General features: G+C 31.5%; 1 protein-coding gene across 3 annotated transcripts; it reads left to right on the top strand.

The window, feature by feature from the left end:
• The first annotated feature begins 5,310 nt into the window (after nucleotides 1-5,310).
• Nucleotides 5,311-25,339, top strand: LOC119604478 (triple functional domain protein). 3 transcript variants are annotated; one of them, XM_037957120.1, is made up of 8 exons: nucleotides 5,311-5,423; nucleotides 19,327-20,422; nucleotides 21,378-21,479; nucleotides 23,880-24,183; nucleotides 24,247-24,333; nucleotides 24,409-24,513; nucleotides 24,579-24,722; nucleotides 24,788-25,339. In XM_037957120.1, the coding sequence occupies exons 2-8, from the start codon at nucleotides 19,380-19,382 to the stop codon at nucleotides 25,298-25,300; spliced, it is 2,298 nt and encodes a 765-aa protein (XP_037813048.1). In that variant the 5' UTR covers nucleotides 5,311-5,423; nucleotides 19,327-19,379; the 3' UTR covers nucleotides 25,301-25,339. The 3 variants fall into 3 exon arrangements, with proteins under 3 accessions (XP_037813048.1, XP_037813051.1, XP_037813049.1); XM_037957123.1 differs by lacking the exon at nucleotides 5,311-5,423 and adding an exon at nucleotides 14,209-14,374; XM_037957121.1 differs by lacking the exon at nucleotides 5,311-5,423 and adding an exon at nucleotides 14,209-14,511.
• Nucleotides 25,340-26,387: the final 1,048 nt, after the last annotated feature.

Below are 26,387 nucleotides of genomic sequence, written 5' to 3'. Positions count from 1 at the left end.
TATAGTCTAGTCTATAGTCTAGTCTATAGTCTAGTCTATAGTCTAGTCTATAGTCTAGTCTATAGTCTAGTCTATAGTCTAGTCTATAGTCTAGTCTATTGTCTAGTCTATAGTCTAGTCTATAGTCTAGTCTATAGTCTAGTCTATAGTCTAGTCTATAGTCTAGTCTATAGTCTAGTCTTTAGTCTAGTCTATAGTCTAGTCTATAGTCTAGTCTATAGTCTAGTCTATAGTCTAGTCTATAGTCTAGTCTATAGTCTAGTCTATAGTCTAGTCTATAGTCTAGTCTATAGTCTAGTCTATAGTCTAGTCTATAGTCTAGTCTATAGTCTAGTCTATAGTCTAGTCTATAGTCTAGTCTATAGTCTAGTCTATAGTCTAGTCTATAGTCTAGTCTATAGTCTAGTCTATAGTCTAGTCTATAGTCTAGTCTATAGTCTAGTCTATAGTCTAGTCTATAGTCTAGTCTATAGTTTAGTCTATTGTCTAGTCTATAGTCTAGTCTATAGTCTAGTCTATAGTCTAGTCTATTGTCTAGTCTATAGTCTAGTCTATAGTCTAGTCTATAGTCTAGTCTATAGTCTAGTCTATAGTCTAGTCTATAGTCTAGTCTATAGTCTAGTCTAGTCTATAGTCTAGTCTATAGTCTAGTCTATAGTCTAGTCTAGTCTATAGTCTAGTCTATAGTCTAGTCTATAGTCTAGTCTATAGTCTAGTCTATAGTCTAGTCTATAGTCTAGTCTATTGTCTAGTCAATAATCTAGTCTATAGTTTATTTTATATATAGTCTATTATTACTATAAAATTGGCATTTTTATTCTTTATATAGTTAAACAATGCTAAAAAGAACTATTTGTTTCGAAATTGTTGTGACTTAAGTTTTTCTTTTATATAAAGGTACTAAAATTTTCTTTGTGTTTTAAAGTTTAAAATTGTGTATAAACATTTTGTTGAAAGCTTTTTCTGCTATTAGAAGCTTTTGTTGAACTATAAAAAACTACACTACAAACCGCTAGATGGCGGTATAAGGTATATGTATACGTTAATTTTAGATATGAATTACTACTAGCAACTGTAAAAACTACCACCAGGGTTCGTATATGTAGTTAAGTTAGTCGATATGTAAAATTTGTATATATTTACAAAAGTTTCATATCGTAATTGACTACTGCAATCATTTATGTTTTGATTTCAACATATCAGGTTCATTTTCTTCTCGAACTTGAATTTATATCTAAAGCAGTTAATATTTATTTCTTTTTAAGTTGTGGAAGTAGTGTTCAACAAATTCGTTTTTGATCGCCACATGTAATTTTGTCTGAGCTCAGCTTACAACGAAATTGTCATTGTTATAATGAATTAAACAAAAACTATACAAACTAATTAAGCTGTACGTGTTTGACTTAAATATACTTATATGTTATATTTGATTGTCTTTATTTAGAATTGCTTTTTTACAATTGTAATAAAAAAACTGCTACAAATGCAAAAAGAACGAAAATTAAAATCGTAGTAGTTTTACAATTGATCATGTGATACCCTACAATGGGGGCGTTTAATGCATTTAAATTGAATCTATAGTTATGTAAATAGATTTTAATTGTTTCAAAATGGGCTAGACGATAGTTCAGATTATAAACAAGACTGTAGTCCAGACTATAAACTAGAATATAGATCAGACTATAAACTAGATTATAGTCCAGACTGTAGCCCATGCTATAGACTAAACTATAGTCCTGACTATAGACTAAACTATAGCCCAGACTATAAATTAGACTATAGTGCAGACTATAGACTACAAATTAATCGATAGTCCAGTATATAAACTAAAACTAGACTATAGCCCTGATTATAATCTAGACTAAAGTCCAGACTGTTGACTAGACTATATTCCAGACTATAGACTTTACTACAGTAAGTATAGACCAGAATATATAACAGATTATATACCAGACAACGAGATTATAGACCAGACTATGGACCGCAATGACAATGGATCAGCCTATAGAAGAAACTCTTCTTACAGCAGACAGTAAACTAGACTATGGATGAGATTATAGATAGTCATGTCTATGAACCAGACCAGACTCTAAACTAGACTATTGAACAGCCTTTAAACGCGCCTATACACTAGACTAAAGACCAAATAATAGAGAAGACTATAGGCTAGACTGTAGACCAGATAATAGAATATATACATCACACTGTAGATCATACTATAGGTCGGACAATAGACCAGACTAGTTAATAGACCAGACTATTGACTAGATAATAAAAAATTGTAAACCACACGGAAGACCAGACTATAGACCACACTGTAGACTAGACTATAGACTAGGCTATAGACTAGACTATAGACTAGACTATAGACTAGACTATAGACTAGACTATAGACTAGACTATAGACTAGACTATAGACTAGACTATAGACTAGACTATAGCCTAGACTATAGACTAGACTATAGACTAGACTATAGACTAGACTATAGACTAGACTATAGACTAAAGACTAGACTATAGATTATACTATAGACTAGACTATAGACTAGACTATAGACTAGACTATAGACTAGACTATAGACTAGACTATAGACTAGACTATAGACTAGACTATAGACTAGACTATAGACTAGACTATAGACTAGACTATAGACTAGACTATAGACTAGACTATAGACTAGACTATAGACTAGACTATGACTAGACTATAGACTAGACTATAGACTAGACTATAGACTAGACTATAGACTAGATATAGACTAGACTATAGACTAGACTATAGACTAGACTATAGACTAGACTATAGACTAGACTATAGACTAGACTATAGACTAGACTATAGACTAGACTATAGACTAGACTATAGACTAGACTATAGACTAGACTATAGACTAGACTATAGACTAGACTATAGACTAGACTATAGACTAGACTATAGACTAGACTATAGACTAGACTATAGACTAGACTATAGACTAGACTAGACTAGACTATAGACTAGACTATAGACTAGACTATAGACTAGACTATAGACTAGACTATAGACTAGACTATAGACTAGACTATAGACTAGACCTATAGACTAGACTATAGACTAGACTATAGACTATATAGACTAGACTATAGACTAGACTATAGACTAGACTAATAGACTAGACTATAGACTAGACTATAGACTAGACTATAGACTAGACTATAGACTAGACTATAGACTAGACTATAGACTAGACTATAGACTAGACTATAGACTAGACTATACTAGACTAGACTATAGACTAGACTATAGACTAGACTATAGACTAGACTATAGACTAGACTATAGACTAGACTATAGACTAGACTATAGACTAGACTATAGACTAGACTATAGACTAGACTATAGACTAGACTATAGACTAGACTATAGACTAGACTATAGACTAGACTATAGACTAGACTATAGACTAGACTATAGACTAGACTATAGACTAGACTATAGACTAGACTATAGACTAGACTATAGACTAGACTATAGACTAGACTATAGACTAGACTATACTAGACTATAGACTAGACTATAGACTAGACTATAGACTAGACTATAGACTAGACTATAGACTAGACTATAGACTAGACTATAGACTAGACTATAGACTAGATAGACTAGACTATAGACTAGACTATAGACTAGACTATAGACTAGACTATAGACTAGACTATAGACTAGACTATAGACTAGACTATAGACTAGACTATAGACTACTATAGACTAGACTATAGACTAGACTAGACTATAGACTAGACTATAGACTAGACTAGACTATAGACTAGACTATAGACTAGACTATAGACTAGACTATAGACTAGACTATAGACTAGACTATAGACTAGACTATAGACTAGACTATAGACTAGACTATAGACTAGACTATAGACTAGACTATAGACTAGACTATAGACTAGACTATAGACTAGACTATAGACTAGACTATAGACTAGACTATAGACTAGACTATAGACTAGACTAGATATAGACTAGACTATAGACTAGACTATAGACTCGACTATAGACTAGACTATAGACTAGACTATAGACTAGACTATAGACTAGACTATAGACTAGACTATAGACTAGACTATAGGACTAGACTGATAGACTATAGACTAGACTATAGACTGACTCTAGACTAGACTATAGACTAGACTATAGACTAGACTATAGACTAGACTATAGACTAGATCTTAGACTAGACTATAGACTAGACTATAGACTAGACTATAGACTAGACTATAGACTAGACTCATAGACTAGACTATAGACTAGACTATAGAATAGACTATAGACTAGACTATAGACTAGACTATAGACTAGACTATAGACTAGACTATAGACTAGACTATAGACTAGACTATAGACTAGACTATAGACTAGACTAAGACTAGACTATAGACTAGACTATAGACTAGACTATAGACTAGACTATAGACTAGACTATAGACTAGACTATAGACTAGACTATAGACTAGACTATAGCTAGACTATGACTAGACTATAGACTAGACTATAGACTAGACTATAGACTAGACTATAGACTAGACTATAGACTAGACTAGACTAGACTAGACTATAGACTAGACTATAGACTAGACTATAGACTAGACTATAGACTAGACTATAGACTAGACTATAGACTAGACTATAGACTAGACTATAGACTAGACTATAGACTAGACTATAGACTAGACTATAGACTAGACTATAGACTAGACTATAGACTAGAAAGACTAGACTATAGACTAGACTAATAGACTATAGACTAATAGACCTAGACTATAGACTAGACTATAGACTAGACTATAAAAATAGGCTATAAACCAGCCTATTGGCTAGATTGTAGACCAGACTATTAACTCTTTGAATTTTCGAAGTCAATTTCTTGTGGAAGATTTCATAATGAAACAATTTACAATTATTTATTATTCGCTTTTTGATTAAAATAATAACTTTTGCATTAACAATTCTTATTTGCAATCAATTTTAATTGTCGTTATATTATTAAATAATTTAGCATGAAGCTTTTTGTTTCGATTTTCTTATGAAAAATATTATCTAAGTTTTGTATTTTACACAAAAGCAACAAGTTCAAAAGCAAATATGGTAAATACAGGTGTATTAAATGCAAAAAATAGGAAAAAAATAAAATAAATAAAAAACGTCAAAAACAAAACGTCAACATTAACAACAACATTTATGAATAAATGTTATCTGCTAACTTCTACTAAACAATAAAAAAATATTTTTTTTCTGATTTTGCAAAATTGTCAGTACGTTTTTTATACTGGTGGATTGGTGTTGGTTCGGCGGTACTCGTATGCGGTAGAATACACAAAAACGCGTTTAATTTTTTTATCGAAAATTTATAAAAAAATACAGTTATTTAAAGGTTAGAGCCATTTAATCAGCTGTCGTCGTCTAAATTATTTATTTTATTTAATAGAAATGTAAATAGAAAAGATAATAAATTGGACAAATAATGCTACTGCCCTTTAGAATTGTGCAACAAATTATAATAAAAATTATTAATGAAAATAATAATAAAAACATCTTTAGAAAATTATGTCAAAATTAATAAAAATAATAATAAAATAATACTGCAATCATAATATTTATATTTCTATGAGTGTGATCATGTCAGTGTTAAATCGCCCACTATAAACAGCTTAATACAAATTATAATTTATATTCTTTTTACTCAATACAACAAATCTTAATTTGTCGTCTGTGATACCCTACATCGGTTATTTAGATAAGCTTACATTTTACGTTCCATCCATATGTGAAGAAAATAAATTTATCACGTACATTAATCAAGTGACTGATAAAAGTAAATTTTGTTTGTTTGTTTTGATACTAAGTTGTATGTGTGTTTTGTTGAATAGACTTCACTATAGCCCATACTACTGATTGTACTATAGTCAATATTTTTGTGTAGACTAGACCATAATTTAGAATATGGTCCAGACTAAAGACTAGCGTATAGTCAACACTACAAATTAAATTATATCGTGCAGACTATATATTAGATTATTGCCCCAACTATATAGACCGACTATAGTCCAGTCTATAGACAGACTATAGACAGACTATAGACCAGATTATAGACTAGACTATAGCCCAGGCTATAGACTAGACTATATTCCAGGCTATAGACTAGACAATAGTCCAGGATATAGACTAGACTATAGTCCAGACTATGGACTAGACCATAGTCCAGACTATAGACTAAACTATAGTCCAGACTATAGACTAGACCATAGTCTAGACTATAGACTAAACTATAATCCAGATTATAGACTAGACTATAGTTTTTAGTCTGGACTAAAGTCCTTACTACAGACCAGACTTTAGACTAGAATATAGTCCAGAATATAGGCTAGACTATATACTAGACTATAGTCATGGCGATAGACTAGACTATAGTACATACTATAGACTATAGACTAGATAATAGACTAAACTATAGACTAACTAGACTATATAATAGACTAGACTATAGACTATACTATGGACTAGACTACAGACTATACTATAGACTACACTATAGACTAGACTGTAGACTAGACTATAGACTTGACTATAGACTAGACTATAGACTAGACTATAATCTAGAATATAGACTATATTATAGACTAGACTATAGACTAAACTATAGACTAGATTATAGACTAGACTATAGACTTGACTAGACTATAGACTAAACTAGGCTATAGACTAGACTATAGACTACACTATAGAGTCTACTATAAACTAGACTATAGACTAGACTATGGACTAGACTATAGACTGGACTATAGACTAGAATATAGTCCAGACTAAAGACAAACCTATTATAGTCCAGGCTATTTACTAGGCTATACATATGTATACTGGACTATAGTCCATACTATAATCCAATATATAAACTAGACAGTAGTCCAGTCTGTATTCCATACTATAGACTATATTATTATCCAGATTATAGAATATACTGTAACCCAGAATATAGACTAGACTAAAGTCCAGAGTAAGGACAATACTTTAGGCCGGTCTATATTCCAGACTACAGATTAGACAATAGTCCAGACTATAGACTCCCGACTATAAAGTAAAGTATAGTGCAGATTATTGACTATAATATAGCCTAGATTATAGTCAAGTCTAGACTATTATCAGCATATAGAATAGACTATAGTCCAGAGTACTGACTAGACTATAGTCCAGACTATAGAGTATACTATTTATAATCTAGAATACAGAATAGACTAGGGTCCATAGTATAGACTAGAGCATAGTCCAGAATATAGACTAAAATATATATAGTATAGACTAGATCATTGTCCAGATTATAGATTATAGTATTGACTATAGTCCAGACTATATTCTAAACTATAGTTAAGACTATAGACTAAGCTATAGTTCAGACTATAGACTAAACTATAGTTCGGACTATAGACTAAACTATAGTTCAGACTATAGGTCAAACATAGGCTAGGCTATATGTAAGACTATAGTCCACGTTACAGACTAGACTATCATCCAAACTTTAGACTAGTATTTCACTAAAATTTTACAAATTAAAAGAAAAATATTTCGGTCTTTTGTATCTAAGTGATCACGGAAAATTTTTTACATTTCTTATTTTTAATGATGCTGATTAATCTCATACGCAGAATTTTCGATTTGTAATATAGCAGGTAGAACACTTTGATTCAAGCAATTTCGATTAGTAAAAATCATTCATAGAGTATTTTTGGAAATCAAATAATGTAAATTTTTACAGAAGTAATTAAACAGATTTATTTCTCTTTTAAGAAAAGAGTTTACTCTTTCTTTATCTTCTTCGATTATGTGCGACATAAAGCAAAGCTACGTCACAATTGTGTTTATATTTTTACCGTAATATATAGGGGGAGGACCGTTTATGCTGTTGACTCTTAAATATGGTATAGTTTAGATAAAAGGGGGCATTAGCTGTGTTAACCTTGATACCAAATTTTGAAATATTTATTTAGTTTTTATGACAGTGAAAAGTATGATATGGGATTAGTGGATAAATTTATATAGAATTTCTTTAAATGACATAATACGTCAGCATGAGAAATCATAAATAGAATTTAATGGAAGTGAAATTTGGTGTATATAAGATTTGTAGATTCTATAGCGTCATCACGAAGTCGGAGGCAGGTTAGTCCCCTTGTAGACATTTACGAAATATTGCCTAACACGTTTATATATTCGTATATAATATGACTTCAAAATGCAACTAAGAAATCTATCGCCATAAATTTTTCAAAATTCTCTTATCTCAATACTTGAGCGTGAGAGTAAGTAGGTAGGTAAATACTCTTTCACGAGCAACGATAATGACAAAACTCAAAAGTAGAACAAATTTATTTACACAAAAATTTTTACAAAATAAAAATACAAATAAATATTTTATTTTTCAAGTCCAATTGTTATAGTATTTAGTTATTTGTTGCTAACTTTGTGCAAAAAATAAAAAAAAAAAATAATTAAAGTGCTAATTAAGCAAAATTAGTAGAATTTTTAACAAACCGTATACAATTTCAAAAATTATAGCTGATACAGGTTGACTAATTGAGAACTGTCTGAAAATTTTATTTGTAAGAAAGTTTAATATTGTATAAACTCTCTTGACATCTAGAGAACAAGGTTGTAATTTACTTTTTTGACAGTTTATACCCTTTGTTTAAACTTTTGTTTTGCAATATGGGCATACTTCCCTTATTTGGTTTAAATTTTTATGCTTGTTTTGTAAATTTTATTGTGTGTAAAAATAATTAATTGTTACTTAATTTTTTGCAGTATTTAACAGTTCATTTATAATGATATTGTTTTAAAAAAATTTTATAAATAAAAAATCTGAATGAAATGCATCTTAATGAGTCATTTTTCTATATTCATATCAGTATTCTGACGTTATTCTTTCGGAAACGTACGAAAAAAGTAAATTAAAAACAAAACCAAAAAAACAATAAAAATTGTTTAAAAGATAATTAAAATTATAAAATGATACCTACTATATGTTTATATTTTCATTTGTGTGTTAAATTGTCATAAAATATATATTGGTTTAAGAGCTTTAAGGTAAAATATTTAAGAGAAAGAGTTTTTTGATCGAAGAGAAATCCATTGATTGATTTAATTTAAATAATATAGTATAGGTAGTTAGGGAAATATGAGGTAATTGGAATGCTTAAGATATATTTTAAATATGGTTTTAGCTCTAGTCAAGACTATAGATTAGACTTCGTCCAGACGATGGGCTAATTACATATAGTCCAGACTATTGACTAGACTATAGTCCAGAATATATACTACACTATAGTCCGAACTATAGACTAGACTATAGTCCAGACTATAGATTAGACTAATGACAAGACTATAGACCTGACTATAGTTTAAACTTTAGTAGAGAATATAGACCAAACTAACGGCCGCCAGACTATAAACTATAGGCAGACTACAAACTTTTATATAGACTAGACTATGACTAGACTTAGACTAGACTATAGACTAGACTATAGACTAGACTATAGACTAGACTATAGACTAGACTATAGACTAGCATAGACTAGACTATAGACTAGACTATAGACTAGACTATAGACTACTAGGACTAACTATAGACTAGACTATAGACTAGACTATAGACTAGACTATAGACTAGACTATAGACTAGACTATAGACTAGACTATAGACTAGACTATAGACTAGAATGACTAGATATAGACTAGACTATAGACTAGACTATAGACTAGACTATAGACTAGACTATAGACTAGACTATAGACTAGACTATAGACTAGACTATAGACTAGACTATAGACTAGACTATAGACTAGACTATAGACTAGACTATAGACTAGACTATAGACTAGACTATAGACTAGACTATAGACTAGACTATAGACTAGACTATAGACTAGACTATAGACTAGACTATAGACTAGACTATAGACTAGACTATAGACTAGACTATAGACTAGACTATAGACTAGACTATAGACTAGACTATAGACTAGACTATAGACTAGACTATAGACTAGACTATAGACTAGACTATAGACTAGACTATAGACTAGACTATAGACTAGACTATAGACTAGACTATAGACTAGACTATAGACTAGACTATAGACTAGACTATAGACTAGACTATAGACTAGACTATAGACTAGACTATAGACTAGACTATAGACTAGACTATAGACTAGACTATAGACTAGACTATAGACTAGACTATAGACTAGACTATAGACTAGACTATAGACTAGACTATAGACTAGACTATAGACTAGACTATAGACTAGACTATAGACTAGACTATAGACTAGACTATAGACTAGACTATAGACTAGACTATAGACTAGAGATAGACTAGACTATAGACTAGACTATAGACTAGACTATAGACTAGACTATAGACTAGACTATAGACTAGACTATAGACTAGACTATAGACTAGACTATAGACTAGACTATAGACTAGACTATAGACTAGACTATAGACTAGACTATAGACTAGATAGACTAGACTATAGACTAGACTATGACTAGACTATAGACTAGACTATAGACTAGACTATAGACTAGACTATAGACTAGACTATAGACTAGACTATAGACTAGACTATAGACTAGACTATAGACTGGACTATAGACTAGACTATAGACTAGACTATAGACTAGACTATAGACTAGACTATAGACTAGACTATAGACTAGACTATAGACTAGACTATAGACTAGACTATAGACTAGACTATAGACTAGACTATAGACTAGACTATAGACTAGACTATAGACTAGACTATAGACTAGACTATAGACTAGACTATAGACTAGACTTTAGATTAGACTATAGACTAGACTATAGACTAGACTATAGACTAGACTACTAGACTAGACTATAGACTAGACTATAGACTAGACTATAGACTAGACTATAGACTGGACTAGAGACTAGACTATAGACTAGACTATAGCTAACTATAGACTAGACTATAGACTAGACTATAGACTAGACATAGACTAGACTATAGACTAGACTATAGAATAGACTATAGACTAGACTATAGGACTAGACTATATGAACTAGACTATAGACTAGACTATAGACTAGACTATAGACTAGACTATAGACTAGACTATAGACTAGACTATAGACTAGACTATAGACTAGACTAGACTAGACTATAGACTAGACTATAGACTAGACTATAGACTAGACTATAGACTAGACTTTAGATTAGACTATAGACTAGACTATAGACTAGACTATAGACTATAGACTAGACTATAGACTAGACTATAGACTAGACTATAGACTAGACTATAGACTAGACTATAGACTAGACTAGAGACTAGACTATAGACTAGACTATAGACTAGACTATAGACTAGACTATAGACTAGACTATAGACTAGACTATAGACTAGACTATAGACTAGACTATAGATTAGACTATAGACTAGACTATAGACTAGACTATAGACTAGACTGTAGACTAGACTAGAGACTAGAATATAGACTAGACTATAGACTAGACTATAGACTAGACTATAGACTAGACTATAGACTAGACTATAGACTAGACTATAGACTAGACTATAGACTAGACTATAGACTAGACTATAGACTAGACTATAGACTAGACTATAGACTAGACTATAGACTGGACTATAGACTAGACTATAGACTAGACTATAGACTAGACTATAGACTAGACTATAGACTAGACTATAGACTAGACTATAGACTAGACTATAGATTAGACTATAGACTAGACTATAGACTAGACTGTAGACTAGACTAGAGACTAGAATATAGACTAGACTATAGACTAGACTATAGACTAGACTATAGACTAGACTATAGACTAGACTAGACTAGACTATAGACTAGACTATAGACTAGACTATAGACTAGACTATAGACTAGACTATAGACTGGACTATAGACTAGACTATAGACTAGACTATAGACTAGACTATAGACTAGACTATAGACTAGACTATAGACTAGACTATAGACTAGATATAGACTAGACTATAGACTAGACTATAGACTAGACTATAGACTAGACTATAGACTGGACTATAGACTAGACTATAGACTAGACTATAGACTAGACTATAGACTAGACTATAGACTAGACTATAGACTAGACTATAGACTAGACTATAGACTAGACTATAGACTAGACTATAGACTAGACTATAGACTAGACTATAGACTAGACTATAGACTAGACTATAGACTGGACTATAGACTAGACTATAGACTAGACTATAGACTAGACTATAGACTTGACTATAGACTAGACTATAGACTAGACTATAGACTAGACTATAGACTAGACTATAGACTAGACTATAGACTAGACTATAGACTAGACTATAGACTAGACTATAGACTAGACTATAGACTAGACTATAGACTAGACTATAGACTAGACTATAGACTAGACTATAGACTAGACTATAGACTAGACTATAGACTAGACTATAGACTAGACTATAGACTAGACTATAGACTAGACTATAGACTAGACTATAGACTAGACTATAGACTAGACTATAGACTAGACTATAGACTAGACTATAGACTAGACTATAGACTAGACTATAGACTAGACTATAGACTAGACTATAGACTAGACTATAGACTAGACTATAGACTAGACTATAGACTAGACTATAGACTAGACTATAGACTAGACTATAGACTAGACTATAGACTAGACTATAGACTAGACTATAGACTAGACTATAGACTAGACTATAGACTAGACTATAGACTAGACTATAGACTAGACTATAGACTAGACTATAGACTAGACTATAGACTAGACTATAGACTAGACTATAGACTAGACTATAGACTAGACTATAGACTAGACTATAGACTAGACTAGACTATAGACTAGACTAGACTATAGCCTAGACTATAGACTAGACTTTAGATTAGACTATAGACTAGACTATAGACTAGACTATAGACTAGACTATAGATTAGACTATAGACTAGACTATAGACTAGACTAGTCTAGTCACTAGACTATAGACTAGACTATACACTAGACTATAGACTAGACTATAGACTAGACTATAGACTAGACTATAGACTAGACTATAGACTACACTATAGACTAGACTATAGACTAGACTACAGACTAGACTAGACTAGACTATAGACTTGACTATAGAATAGACTATAGACTGAACTATAGACCTGACTATAGAATATACTATAAACTAGACTATAGACTAGCCTATGAACTAGACTATAGTGCAGAATATAGTCTATACTTTAGACTTGGCTATAGTCCAGACTATAGACTAGAATATGGACTAGACTAAAGACTAGCCTATAGTCCAGACTGTGGACTGCACTATAGTCCATTCTATAGACTATAGTGAAGACTAAAGAATTGTCAAGATTAAAGATAAGACTAGAGACAAAGCTGTAATCCCGTCTTATTCATGAACTTTTATCAACGGTTCTTAAATCAAATTTTAATACAAAATTTGTTCTATAAACCTTTGATAAATGTTTATGAATAAGACAGATAACAATCTAATATTTTAACTATTCAGATTCTCTACCCATATTAACTGATCTAAGTAGGTACAATTAATGTTTTAGAGTAAGTTATTTGTGTGACATTAAGAAATACATATATACATATGTATTTCTCAGTTTTGTATATATAATGTTTAGCCGATATACTTTACAAACATAAGATATACAATTAATAGTTCGTTATTGTATTTAAATTTAAATAAAAAACTATTTCTGCTTATTAATATGTCATAAAAAATTCTAATAAAGCAATCATCAACATTTTTTATAATTAAAGTGTTATTTGGTTTCTCAAGAGAAAGTAAATTATCACTTTGTCTCTTTTTCTCTTATAAAACATTATTAAGAGCCTTTTCCATAGTGTTTTTAATTTAACAATTAATATTTGTTCTACCTTAAAGCAATTTAATTAAATATTCTTTAAGTAAATAAGTAAAACAATAGATAAAATAATTTATGAAACAAAAACAATCTTAATAGTATAATTCAGAGAGAGAGAATGAGCAATAAAATAAAAACAAAAAAATATTAAAAAATATTTTATTCTAAAATATATTTTAGTTGTATTTTAAAATTTCCTTGAAACGGTCAACTGTTAATTAGTTCGGCATGTTTTGTGCTAATACGACGCGAAAGTGTGAATTAAATTTTGAAATAAACAATTGACAATTTTTAAATAAAATAAAAATAAACAAAGACAACAAAAATAAAATATATATATAAAATAAAATTTTAATAGAAAAAAGTAAACACAAATTATAAATATTTATATTTACTTATGTACTAAAAACATGTGTTAATATTTTGTGTTTAAAAAAAAATATATTTTTCAACGAAAAAATATATAAATTAAGAAAAAAAAATAAAATCAATTTTTATGAGGTACTAAAATATTATTTCAACATTTTTTTGGGTGTGTTATTAAATATAAAAAAAAAACTTGCCTTAAATATATAAATAAAATGTGTTTCAATAAATAACATACAAAAATACTTAGAAGTGTTTAATAAGTTATTGTTCTACAAATATGGAGTTGTATAAAATTAACCCTCTGAAGGCTTTAAGAATTTTCTTAAATATTATTCAATAAATTCAGTTTTGAAAAGAAAATTGTGTTGATAATGATAATTACAAAATTTTAGAAAAACTTAGCTTGTTTTAATCAATTTTTATGTAAATGTTTTAATACATTTTCTTACATAAAGTATTTTTGCATTATTATGAAGGTTTTTTATAACGGAAATAAAAATTCAAATTAAAATTTATGTTAATATTGTAAAAAAGTGTAAAAGTAAAAGCGAAATCATTTGTGAAAATTACGTCATTGTTGTTACATTTGTTTGTCCTGATCTGTTATTTTCAAAATCAAAATTGTGTGAAATATGGTGAAATTTATAGACCAAAAAATATTGACTTCACAATAGATCTAATTATAGACTAGGCTATAAACTATAGACTAGACTAGAGACTGGACTATAGACTAGACTATAGACTAGACTATAGACTAGACTATAGACTAGATATAGACTAGACTATAGACTAGACTATAGACTAGACTATAGACTAGACTATAGACTAGACTATAGACTAGACTATAGACTAGACTATAGACTAGACTATAGACTAGACTATAGACTAGACTATAGACTAGATAGACTATACTATAGAACTAGACTATAGACTAGACTATAGACTAGACTATAGACTAGACTATAGACTAGACTATAGACTAGACTATAGACTAGACTATAGACTAGACTATAGACTAGACTATAGACTAGACTATAGACTAGACTATAGACTAGACTATAGACTAGACTATAGACTAGACTATAGACTAGACTATAGACTAGACTATAGACTAGACTATAGACTAGACTATAGACTAGACTATAGACTAGACTATAGACTAGACTATAGACTAGACTATAGACTAGACTATAGACTAGACATAGACTAGACTATAGACTAGACTATAGACTAGACTATAGACTAGACTATAGACTAGACTATAGACTAGACTATAGACTAGACTATAGACTAGACTATAGACTAGACTATAGGACTAGACTATAGACTAGACTATAGACTAGACTATAGACTAGACTATAGACTAGACTATAGACTAGACTATAGACTAGACTATAGACTAGACTATAGACTAGACTATAGACTAGACTATAGACTAGACTATAGACTAGACTATAGACTAGACTATAGACTAGACTATAGACTAGACTATAGACTAGACTATAGACTAGACTATAGACTAGACTATAGACTAGACTATAGACTAGACTATAGACTAGACTATAGACTAGACTATAGACTAGACTATAGACTAGACTATAGACTAGACTATAGACTAGACTATAGACTAGACTATAGACTAGACTATAGACTAGACTATAGACTAGACTATAGACTAGACTATAGACTAGACTATAGACTAGACTATAGACTAGACTATAGACTAGACTATAGACTAGACTATAGACTAGACTATAGACTAGACTATAGACTAGACTATAGACTAGACTATAGACTATAGACTAGACTATAGACAGACTATAGACTACTATAGACTAGACTATAGACTAGACTATAGACTAGACTATTAGACTAGACTATAGACTAGACTATAGACTAGACTATAGACTAGACTATAGACTAGACTATAGACTAGACTATAGACTAGACTATAGACTAGACTATAGACTAGACTATAGACTAGACTATAGACTAGACTATAGACTAGACTATAGACTAGACTATAGACTAGACTATAGACTAGACTATAGACTAGACTATAGAATATGACTAGACTATAGACTAGACTATAGACTAGACTATAGACTAGACTATAGACTAGACTATAGACTAGACTATAGACTAGACTATAGACTAGACTATAGACTAGACTATAGACTAGACTAGACTAGACTAGACTATAGACTAGACTATAGACTAGACTATAGACTAGACTATAGACTAGACTATAATAGACTATAGACTAGACTATAGACTAGACTAGACTAGACTATAGACTAGACTATAGACTAGACTATAGACTAGACTATAGACTAGACTATAGACTAGACTAGGACTATAGACTAGACTATAGACTAGACTATAGACTAGACTATACTAGACTTAGACTACTATGACTAGACTATAGCTAGACTATAGACTAGACTATAGACTAGACTATAGACTAGACTATAGACTAGACTATAGACTAGACTATAGACTACTATGACTAGACTATAGACTAGACTATAGACTAGACTATAGACTAGACTATAGACTAGACTATAGACTAGACTATAGACTAGACTATAGACTAGACTATAGACTAGACTATAGACTAGACTATAGACTAGACTATAGACTAGACTATAGACTAGACTATAGACTAGACTATAGACTAGACTATAGACTAGACTATAGACTAGACTATAGACTAGACTATAGACTAGACTATAGACTAGACTATAGACTAGACTATAGACTAGACTATAGACTAGACTATAGACTAGACTATAGACTAGACTATAGACTAGACTATAGACTAGACTATAGACTAGACTATAGACTAGACTATAGACTAACTATAGACTAGACTATAGACTAGACTATAGACTAGACTATAGACTAGACTATAGACTAGACTATAACTAGACTATAGACTAGACTATAGACTAGACTATAGACTAGACTATAGACTAGACTATAGACTAGACTAGACTAGACTATAGACTAGACTATAGACTAGACTATAGACTAGACTATAGACTAGACTATAGACTAGACTATAGACTAGACTATAGACTAGACTATAGACTAGACTATAGACTAGACTATAGACTAGACTATAGACTAGACTATAGACTAGACTATAGACTAGACTATAGACTAGAATATAGACTAGACTATAGACTAGACTATAGACTAGACTATAGACTAGACTATAGACTAGGCTATAGACTAGACTATAGACTAGACTATAGACTAGACTATAGACTAGACTATAAAGTAGACACACTAGACTTTAGACTAGACTACAGAGTAGAATATAGACTAGACTGTAGACTGGACTAAAGATAGAATATACCATATACTAGGCTTTGGACTAGGCTTTGGACTAGGCTTTAGACTAGCCTATAGACTACAATGTAGGCTAGACTAGAGTAAAGACTTGTCAATAGACTTGACAATATACTTATAGACTAGACTTTATTCTATAGACTAGAATATAGTTAGTCTAGAGTAAAAACTTGTTAATAAACGAGAGTGTATACTAGAATATAGGCTAGACTATAGGCTTGACTGTAGACTAGACTATGGACTTGACAATAGACTAGACTATAAAGTAGACTACACACTAGACTTTAGACTAGACTACAGAGTAGATTATAGACTGGACTAAAGTCTAGAATATAGAATATACCATATACTACCCTTTGGACTAGGCTTTAAACAAGACTATAGACTAGAATATAGGATAGACTAGAGTAAAGACTTGTCAATAGACTTGACAATAAACTAATAGACTAGACTATAGACTAGACTTTATTCTGTAGAATAGACTAAAGACTAGAATATAGGTTAGTCTAGAGTAAATACTTGTCAATAGACTTGGCAATAAACAAAAGGATATACTAGACTATATGCTTGACTATAGACTAGACTAAAGACTTCTCAATAGACTTGGCTATAAACTAGAGTATATACTAGAATATAGGCTAGACTATAGACTAGACTATAACTTGACAATAGACTATGACTATGTACTTGACTAAATACCTGAATATATACTAGTCTTTAGACTAGACTAAAGGCTAGACTATATTCATGACTATAGACTAGACTATAAACTAGACTATAGACTATACTATTGGCTATATTATATATTTGAATATAGGCTTGACTATAAACTGGACTATATACTCAATTATGGATTAGACTATTTACTAGACTATAGAAAAAACTATAATATAGAATAGACGATATTGTAGACTAGACGACAGACTAGTCTATGGTCTATTGTCGTTTTTCTCTAGATCAAGTTCTTTCTAACATATTTTCAAATGAGGAATATATAGCGACATAAAAACCGGTGCACAAAATGACAGATTTATTTAGAAACGTTTATATTCCAAGCACTTGCACATGGTTCTTCGTGCAAAGTACTTCCCCTAGATAAATATGTATGTGATATTTAGTGCGCCAAGAGATTTATTATCTTGACCCGAAAAAAAATCACCATTAGTATCGTATCTTATCTATATAACTTAAGGCCAAATGTTATCGTATTTGAATAAAAGCGGTCTGTAAATAGCTATGCGAACAATGCAAAAAGTACATACAATTTGAAATAAGTTGGTAATTTGATTGTGGTTATAAATTTCATGAAAAGAACCAACCAATGTTATATTAGAAATATTCAGTAAAATGTAAATCACTTAAGATCTTACGATCTTTTGTCTAAATTATAGTGATGTGCATAGTCTGGATTATAGTCTTATTTATATGGGTTATAGTCTTATTTATAGCCTAAACTATTGCGTAATCTAGAAATATAGTGAGAACTAGGACATTAGTCTGAGTTATAGAATAATAATATAGTAATCCTTACTTATAAACCGATAGCTGTTATCTTTTAATTAATTAAAAATTCTCTCTAATTTCTTTCAGTTAGCTCAATACCTTTCTAACTTTCCCAAATATTGCTCAAATAACTCAAGACTATGGCCGATGAAGAAGCCAGTCCACGACCATTTCGTCGTGAACGCAACTTAAGCAATCGTAATTTTAATAAACGAGGCTCAAATCGTAGACGTTTTAGTACCGAAAGTCATAATTCAACAGATTCCAAAGTGTACAATTTTACCAACTCTCAGGAAGAGACAAAATCAACTAGAACAACACCTGATCGCTCAGAAGACATAGACACATCCTCAATTTCCCTTAGCACACCAACATCTGCCACGCCCAGCGTCACTTCCAGTTCAATGAACATTTCATATTCCGTTAATTCCGATACCGAAAATGCTTTTAATAAAAAGTCGATACTAAAAATGCGTTCCATCGATATAGATATAAATGAGAACGATAATGAAGATCATCAACTTAATGATGATGTAATTGATACAAGATATTCTTGTCATATTAATCATGGCAGTGGAAAAAAACTACAACGACAAACCCCCACAACACCACAATCACCGGATCCCGCATTGTTGGGTGTAAAACAGAAATTATTATTATTCGAAAATCTACAAATCGAAGAACGTGTGCTTAGTAAAACAACAAAATACAAATCTAAATCTTCACAATCGCTCTTAATGAGTGAACGTGCTAATTCATCTAGTTCGCTAACAACACCCTCCTCAACATCCGGTTCATATTTAGTGCAAGCTTATCCCATGGGTAATACCCATAACTCCAAGATGGATGATAAACGTAATTCGGTATTTCACAACAGTATTGATGAAGGACGTTCTGAAGATGAAGTGGACAGTATAAAGGATGAAATTAATGATGATGCAGAGCTAGAGTGTAGTGATAGTGTACAAGATGAATTTGGTGTTTCAGAGGCAGGAGATGAAGGTCAAATCGGAGAGCAAAGTCTACCAGTAGCAGCCATAAATAAATCATTTTTAACACCCGTCTTTCAACATTCCCAAAGTCATCCTGAAGAGATTAAGAAGAGCTCAAAGGAAACAGAAGAAAGTGGACCGGATAAAACGGATGCCACTAGTGCAAAGACGAGAAATAAAGATTTTCCAAGGTGAGTTTTAAAAATCAACTTTAGACCCCTGATTCTATATTATATTATATATTATTTTACAATGTTTTTTTTATAAACAATTTTGAAATGAGATACTCCCCAAACTTAGAGAATAATAAATCTTCATTCTTATTAATGTCCCGAGAAAACAAAGCATTCACCGCTCTCTTTTTGACCAATAATATTTTATTTTCAAATCTCTTCAAATATTTTAAATTGTTTATTTGATATCGGTTTTGAATGTCCAAAAAGTAAATCCCCATTATTGATATTTTCTTTTAACAAAACCTTTCAGATAAGATTACATACTTTTTTGCAAAGTAAAAAAATAGGTTTTGTTGGTTTTATCATTTCCTTGTCTTAATTGCCATAAATATAACTTACATGATTCAGAATTCATATTGTTCGCACTTAAATATATAAATTCTGTTATCTGTTGCTTTTTATATTAACAATTCAGTTTTTTTTTATATAAGCAAACAATGTATTGTTAATAAACTTTTTTATAGAAAAGATTGCGGTAGCGTCTTTAAATTGTTTATAAACATTTTATAGCAAACTAACATTTAACTAGAAAATGATAACTGCGGTATTGGTATGACAATACCGGAAATTGTTTTGTGTAGTATATTTGCAAGAGTGGCATATGCATATTATGTCCTCTACATTGTCCCAAGATTGTAATTGTCCTAGGTCCCAATATTTATAATAAAGATCAGTTTGAAACGACTTCCCTTGCCATCAATACTAGTTTTTAGCTCTACGTCTCAATACTGCATTTATCCTAGATCAAGTTTAAAATAATTTCTTTAGTCTATTTTAAAGATCATTTTAACCATTTTTGTAGACTTCCAAATTCCCTCAACCGTGTTATAGACTGTTAAGTTATCTAGGCCCTGACAACTATTGAAGTTCTTGCTACAGTTTTCTTGTTGCTAATTCATTTTCTTTTCAGAAATTATCGCTCTCGTCCTAAGACTGAAATAATTACAGGCTCTGACCTTCCGCCGCCTGATACCACAAGATTTATGTCATTGCATCATAAACCAAAACAAAGGTAAGTTTAGATTTAAACAAATGTTCTTCTACTGCAATGTGGATTATAGTCTTTATTTCGGACTGTAGTCCCCTTTATAAACAGTCTATACTGATAACTATAGTCTGATCTCGTTTGTAGACTAGTCAATTGCATATTGGATAGATTATAGTCTGCACTGCTGTCTCTTCCATATTCTAGACTATATATAGCCTTTTCTATAGAATGGATTACAGCCTTGTCTATAGTCTGGACTACAGCCTTGTCTATAGTCTGGACTATAGTCTAGTCTATAGTCCGGACTATAGTCTAGTCTATAGTCCGGACTATAGTCTAGTCTATAGTCTGGACTATAGTCTAGTCTATAGTCTAGTCTATAGTCCGGACTATAGTCTAGTCTATAGTCTGGACTATAGTCTAGTCTATAGTCTGGACTATAGTCTAGTCTATAGTCTGGACTATCGTCTAGTCTATAGTCTGGATTATAGTCTAGTCTATAGTCTGGACTGTAGTATAGTCTATAGTCTGGACTATAGTCTAGTCTATAGTCTGGACTATAGTCTAGTCTATAGTCTGGACTATAGTATAGTCTATAGTCTGGACTATAGTATAGTCTATAGTCTGGACTATAATCTAGTCTATAGTCTGGACTATAGTATTGTCTATAGTCTGGACTATAGTCTAGTCTATAGTCTGGACTATAGTCTAGTCTATAGTCTGGACCATAGTCTAGTCTATAGTCTGGACTATTTTCGGACTGTAGTCCGCTTTATAAACAGTCTATACTGATAACAATAGTCTGATCTTGTCTGTAGTCTAGTCAATTGCATATTGAATAGATTATAGTCTGCACTGTTGTCTCTTCCATAGTCTGGACTATATATAGCCTTTTCTATAGACTGGACTACAGCCTTGTCTGGACTATAGTCTAGTCTATAGTCTGGACTATAGTCTAGTCTATAGTCTGGACTATAGTCTAGTCTATAGTCTGGACTATAGTCTAGTCTATAGTCTGGACTATAGTCTAGTCTATAGTCTGGACTATAGTCTAGTCTATAGTCTGGACTATAGTATAGTCTATAGTCTGAACTATAGTCTAGTCTATAGTCTGGACTATAGTCTAGTCTATAGTCTGGACTATAGTCTAGTCTATAGTCTGGACTATAGTCTAGTCTATAGTCTGGACTATAGTCTAGTCTATAGTCTGGACTATAGTCTAGTCTATAGTCTGGACTATAGTCTAGTCTATAGTCTGGACTATAGTCTAGTCTATAGTCTGGACTATAGTCCAGTCTATAGTTTGGACTATAGTCTATTCTATAGTCTGGACTATAGTCTAGTCTATAGTCTGGACTATAGTCCAGTCTATAGTCTGGACCATAGTCTAGTCTATAGTCTATTCTATAGTCTGGACTATAATCTAGTCTACAGTCTGGACTATAGTCTATAATCTGGTCTATAGTCTGGACTATAGTCTTGTCTATAGTCTGGACGATAGTCTAGTCTATAGTCTGGACGATAGTCTAGTCTATAGTCTGGACTTTAGTCTAGTCTATAGTCTGGAATAAAGTCTAGTCTATAGTCTGGACTACAGCCTAGTATATAGTCCATATTGCCTAGTCCATAATCTGGGCTGTAGCCTAGTCTATAGTCTGGACTAGAGCCTAGTCCATAATCTGTACTATAGCCTAGTCCATAGTATGGACTATAGCCTAGTCCATAATCTGGACTATAGCCTAGTCCATAATCTGGGCTGTATTCTAGATTAAAGACTGTACTCTAATCTTTTCGATAGTCTAGTCTATAGTCTGGACTATAGTCTAGTCTATAGTCTGGACTATAGTCTAGTTTATAGTCTGGACTATAGTCTAGTCTATAGTCTGGACTATAGTCTAGTCTATAGTCTGGACTATAGTCTAGTCTATAGTCTGGACTGTAGTCTTGTCTATAGTCTGGACTATAGTCTTGTCTATAGTCTGGACGATAGTCTAGTCTATAATCTGGACTGTAGTCTAGTCTATAGTCTGGACTATAGTCTAGTCTATAGTCAGGAGTATAGTCTAGTCTATAGTCTGGACTACAGCCTTGTCCATAATCTGGACTGTAGTCTAGTCTATAACCTTGACTGTAGACTATAGTCTTGCCATTAGTCTGGATTATAGTCTGAACTATAGTCTGGCCTATGGTCTGGTCTATAGTCTTTCCTATGGTATGGAGTATAGCTTTGTCTATTAGCTGGACTATAGTATCATCTATATTCACGTGTGAAGTCTTGTCTATAGTTTGGACTATAGTCTAGTCTATTATCTGGACTATAGTCTAGTCTATTATCTGGACTATAGTAAAGATAGTAAAAAATGAAGTTATCAACCAATGAAAGCAGAAAACTACAACTTATTACTCGATCTATTTATCTTCCAGTGAACCCGACGACGAGGAACAAATTGAATTGCGTGACAAAGGCTACAGTTTCATACGACCCATTCTAGAAGAACTAATCAAAACGGAGGAGTCCTATGTGGAAAACCTTTGGATTGGCATCAACAACTATGGCAATATATTCCAGCGTAGCGATTTACCCATAGGTTTAAGAGGGAAAAAACATGTACTATTCGGCAATGTAGAACAGATAGCGGAATTTCATCGTGATGAATTTCTACCCATGTTGCAGCGCAACAGACATGATTTAAAGAGAATATTTGATGAGTTTCAACAGTATATAGATGTGAGTTTGAAGATGAAAGATATTTTTGGATTTTTTTTTAACTATTTCTTTTACTATTTTCAGAGTAACTGCTTTTATGGTTATGTATTATTTACCATGAACAAACAGAGATCATTGAAATTGTGTGATATGTATAAAAATTACTTTAAGGTGGGTTAGGGATTCGGGAAATTAGAACAAAATTTTTATATATTTTTAACATTAAAATTAATTTTTGTAATTTAGCTTTTACAAACTGAAATCGATGATAAGTTGGGTATTAATAGCTTTTTGGTGCAACCTATACAACGTATGGCCCGTTATCCGTTACTGTTGCAACAGTTTATAACGGTAAGTTTGTGTAGGAAAATATAATATAATTTTTTTTCTAATATTCTTTTGTGAATGTTTTCCAGACCCTATTTAAAAATCGAGATTATGTTATGAAACCCATTATTGAATCCTGTTGTCGTTTGGAGAAAAAGTTAAGAAATCTCTTGACTACCACCAATGAATCGGAGATAATCAATGATATTGTGTGTCCAAGTGAACCTAATGAGGTTAGAGTTCAAAGTTTTTTATCTATAATTAAACCAAAATCTAATAAATTTCTTTATTTCCTTAGTTCAATGTTCTCTACCAGGGAAAATTCCGCAAAGTTAGTGAATTCCATGTCTACGATCACACCCTTAAGCGTAGCTATCGTTCTAAGGTGTTCATATTCGATAAATGCATTATCTATACCGAAATCAAAGGTAAACAACTGATATTCCACGGTCGTTATCCTTGTGAACATATTGGCATAACATCGAAAACAAAACAATTCACTTTATACTATGATCATCGCAAACAACAGGAATGTGATTTTATAGCTGATCCGCCCTTAATCGAATTATGGTTGGAACTAATACGTGACATGATAAGTGCTTATGCTGCCGAGGAACGTAGAAAAATGAAAGAATTACATTCGCATGAATTCAATGGCGATCATATGCATCGTAAACCTGCCAATTTATCATTGTTTCGTGATTCGAATCGTTTTAGTAGTGATAGTGGTATAGGCAATATATGGGTTGTACCCAAACCGGAACAGGAAGAGGCCACCAATAATCGCACCACCTGGTATGCTGTGTCGTAGGCATTGTAGCGATTAAGGCAGCTGAAGGTAAAACACCTTTAACAGTGATCGGTGTAAAGAACTTAAAAAGATAAACCGACATGATCTAGTTCTGCTCTAAGCTTTTTTTAAAGACAATTCGTTGATATTTGTAAATAACCGATTGTTTTCTGGTTAAAAGGGCAGATCACCCATATTTATGTATATAATATGGGTTATTTATAACAAAAAGACGAGTATTTAACGCCATTTAATTATTTAGTTATTGTTGTTTTTTATTTTAATTATATTATTAGGTTCTTATTATTAAGTTGAATTAATATCTAATTATAAACCTGAATTAAAAATGCCAAATCTATTTCTTTAAAAGAAATCTTAAATATATATAAAATAATGCCAAAAAAAGTGAATAAAAAATTATATAATCGAACCAACAAAACCTTGTAATGTTAAATTAAAAGTTTTAAAGAATTCAAATTATATATGTAGGTAGATATAATATAGATAGTCAAAAGAAGAGACTGTAGTGCAGACTGGCATTCCGACTATAGCTTCAACTAACGAGGAAACTACAAACCAGACGATTATATAAAAGACTAATATCCAGAACCATAAGTAAAAATAAAAAACTTCAGATCAGACTATAGCCCATAGTATAGAAGAGATTACCAGACTATTGCCAAGACTATATAGAATATTATAAAGTCTATCCAAATTATATATAGACGAGACCTATACTATAGACTAGACTAGACAAGACCATGGACTAGACAAAAGACAATACTATATACTAGACTATAGACTAGAATATAGACTAGAATATAGACTAGACCATAGACTAGACTACAGACTAGACCATAGACTAGACGAGATTACCAGACTATTGTCAAGACTATATAGAAGATTATTCAGTCTATCTAAATTATATATAGACTAGACAAGACTATAGACTAGACTATAGACTGGACTCTAGACTAGACAAGACTATAGACTAGACTATAGACTGGACTATAGACTAAAATATAGACTAGGCTATATACTAGACTATACACTAGACTGCAGACAAGACTATAGACGAGACCATAGTCAAGACTATAGACTAGACTAT

Source organism: Lucilia sericata, unplaced genomic scaffold, assembly GCF_015586225.1.
Source record: "Lucilia sericata isolate MDLA Ls3-8-SP2 unplaced genomic scaffold, ASM1558622v1 Contig000398F_arrow, whole genome shotgun sequence".
Classification (NCBI taxonomy): Eukaryota; Metazoa; Arthropoda; class Insecta; order Diptera; family Calliphoridae; genus Lucilia; species Lucilia sericata.
This window is presented reverse-complemented; position numbering and strand designations above follow the sequence as displayed.

Coding starts and splice junctions, on each gene's coding strand:
- LOC119604478 (XM_037957120.1), top strand. CDS start 19,380: ATGGCCGATGAAGAAGCCAGTCCACGACCATTTCGTCGTGAACGCAAC. Junction 21,480..23,879: donor CATCATAAACCAAAACAAAG/GTAAGTTTAGAT, acceptor TTTATCTTCCAG/TGAACCCGACGACGAGGAAC. Junction 24,723..24,787: donor GTCCAAGTGAACCTAATGAG/GTTAGAGTTCAA, acceptor TTATTTCCTTAG/TTCAATGTTCTCTACCAGGG.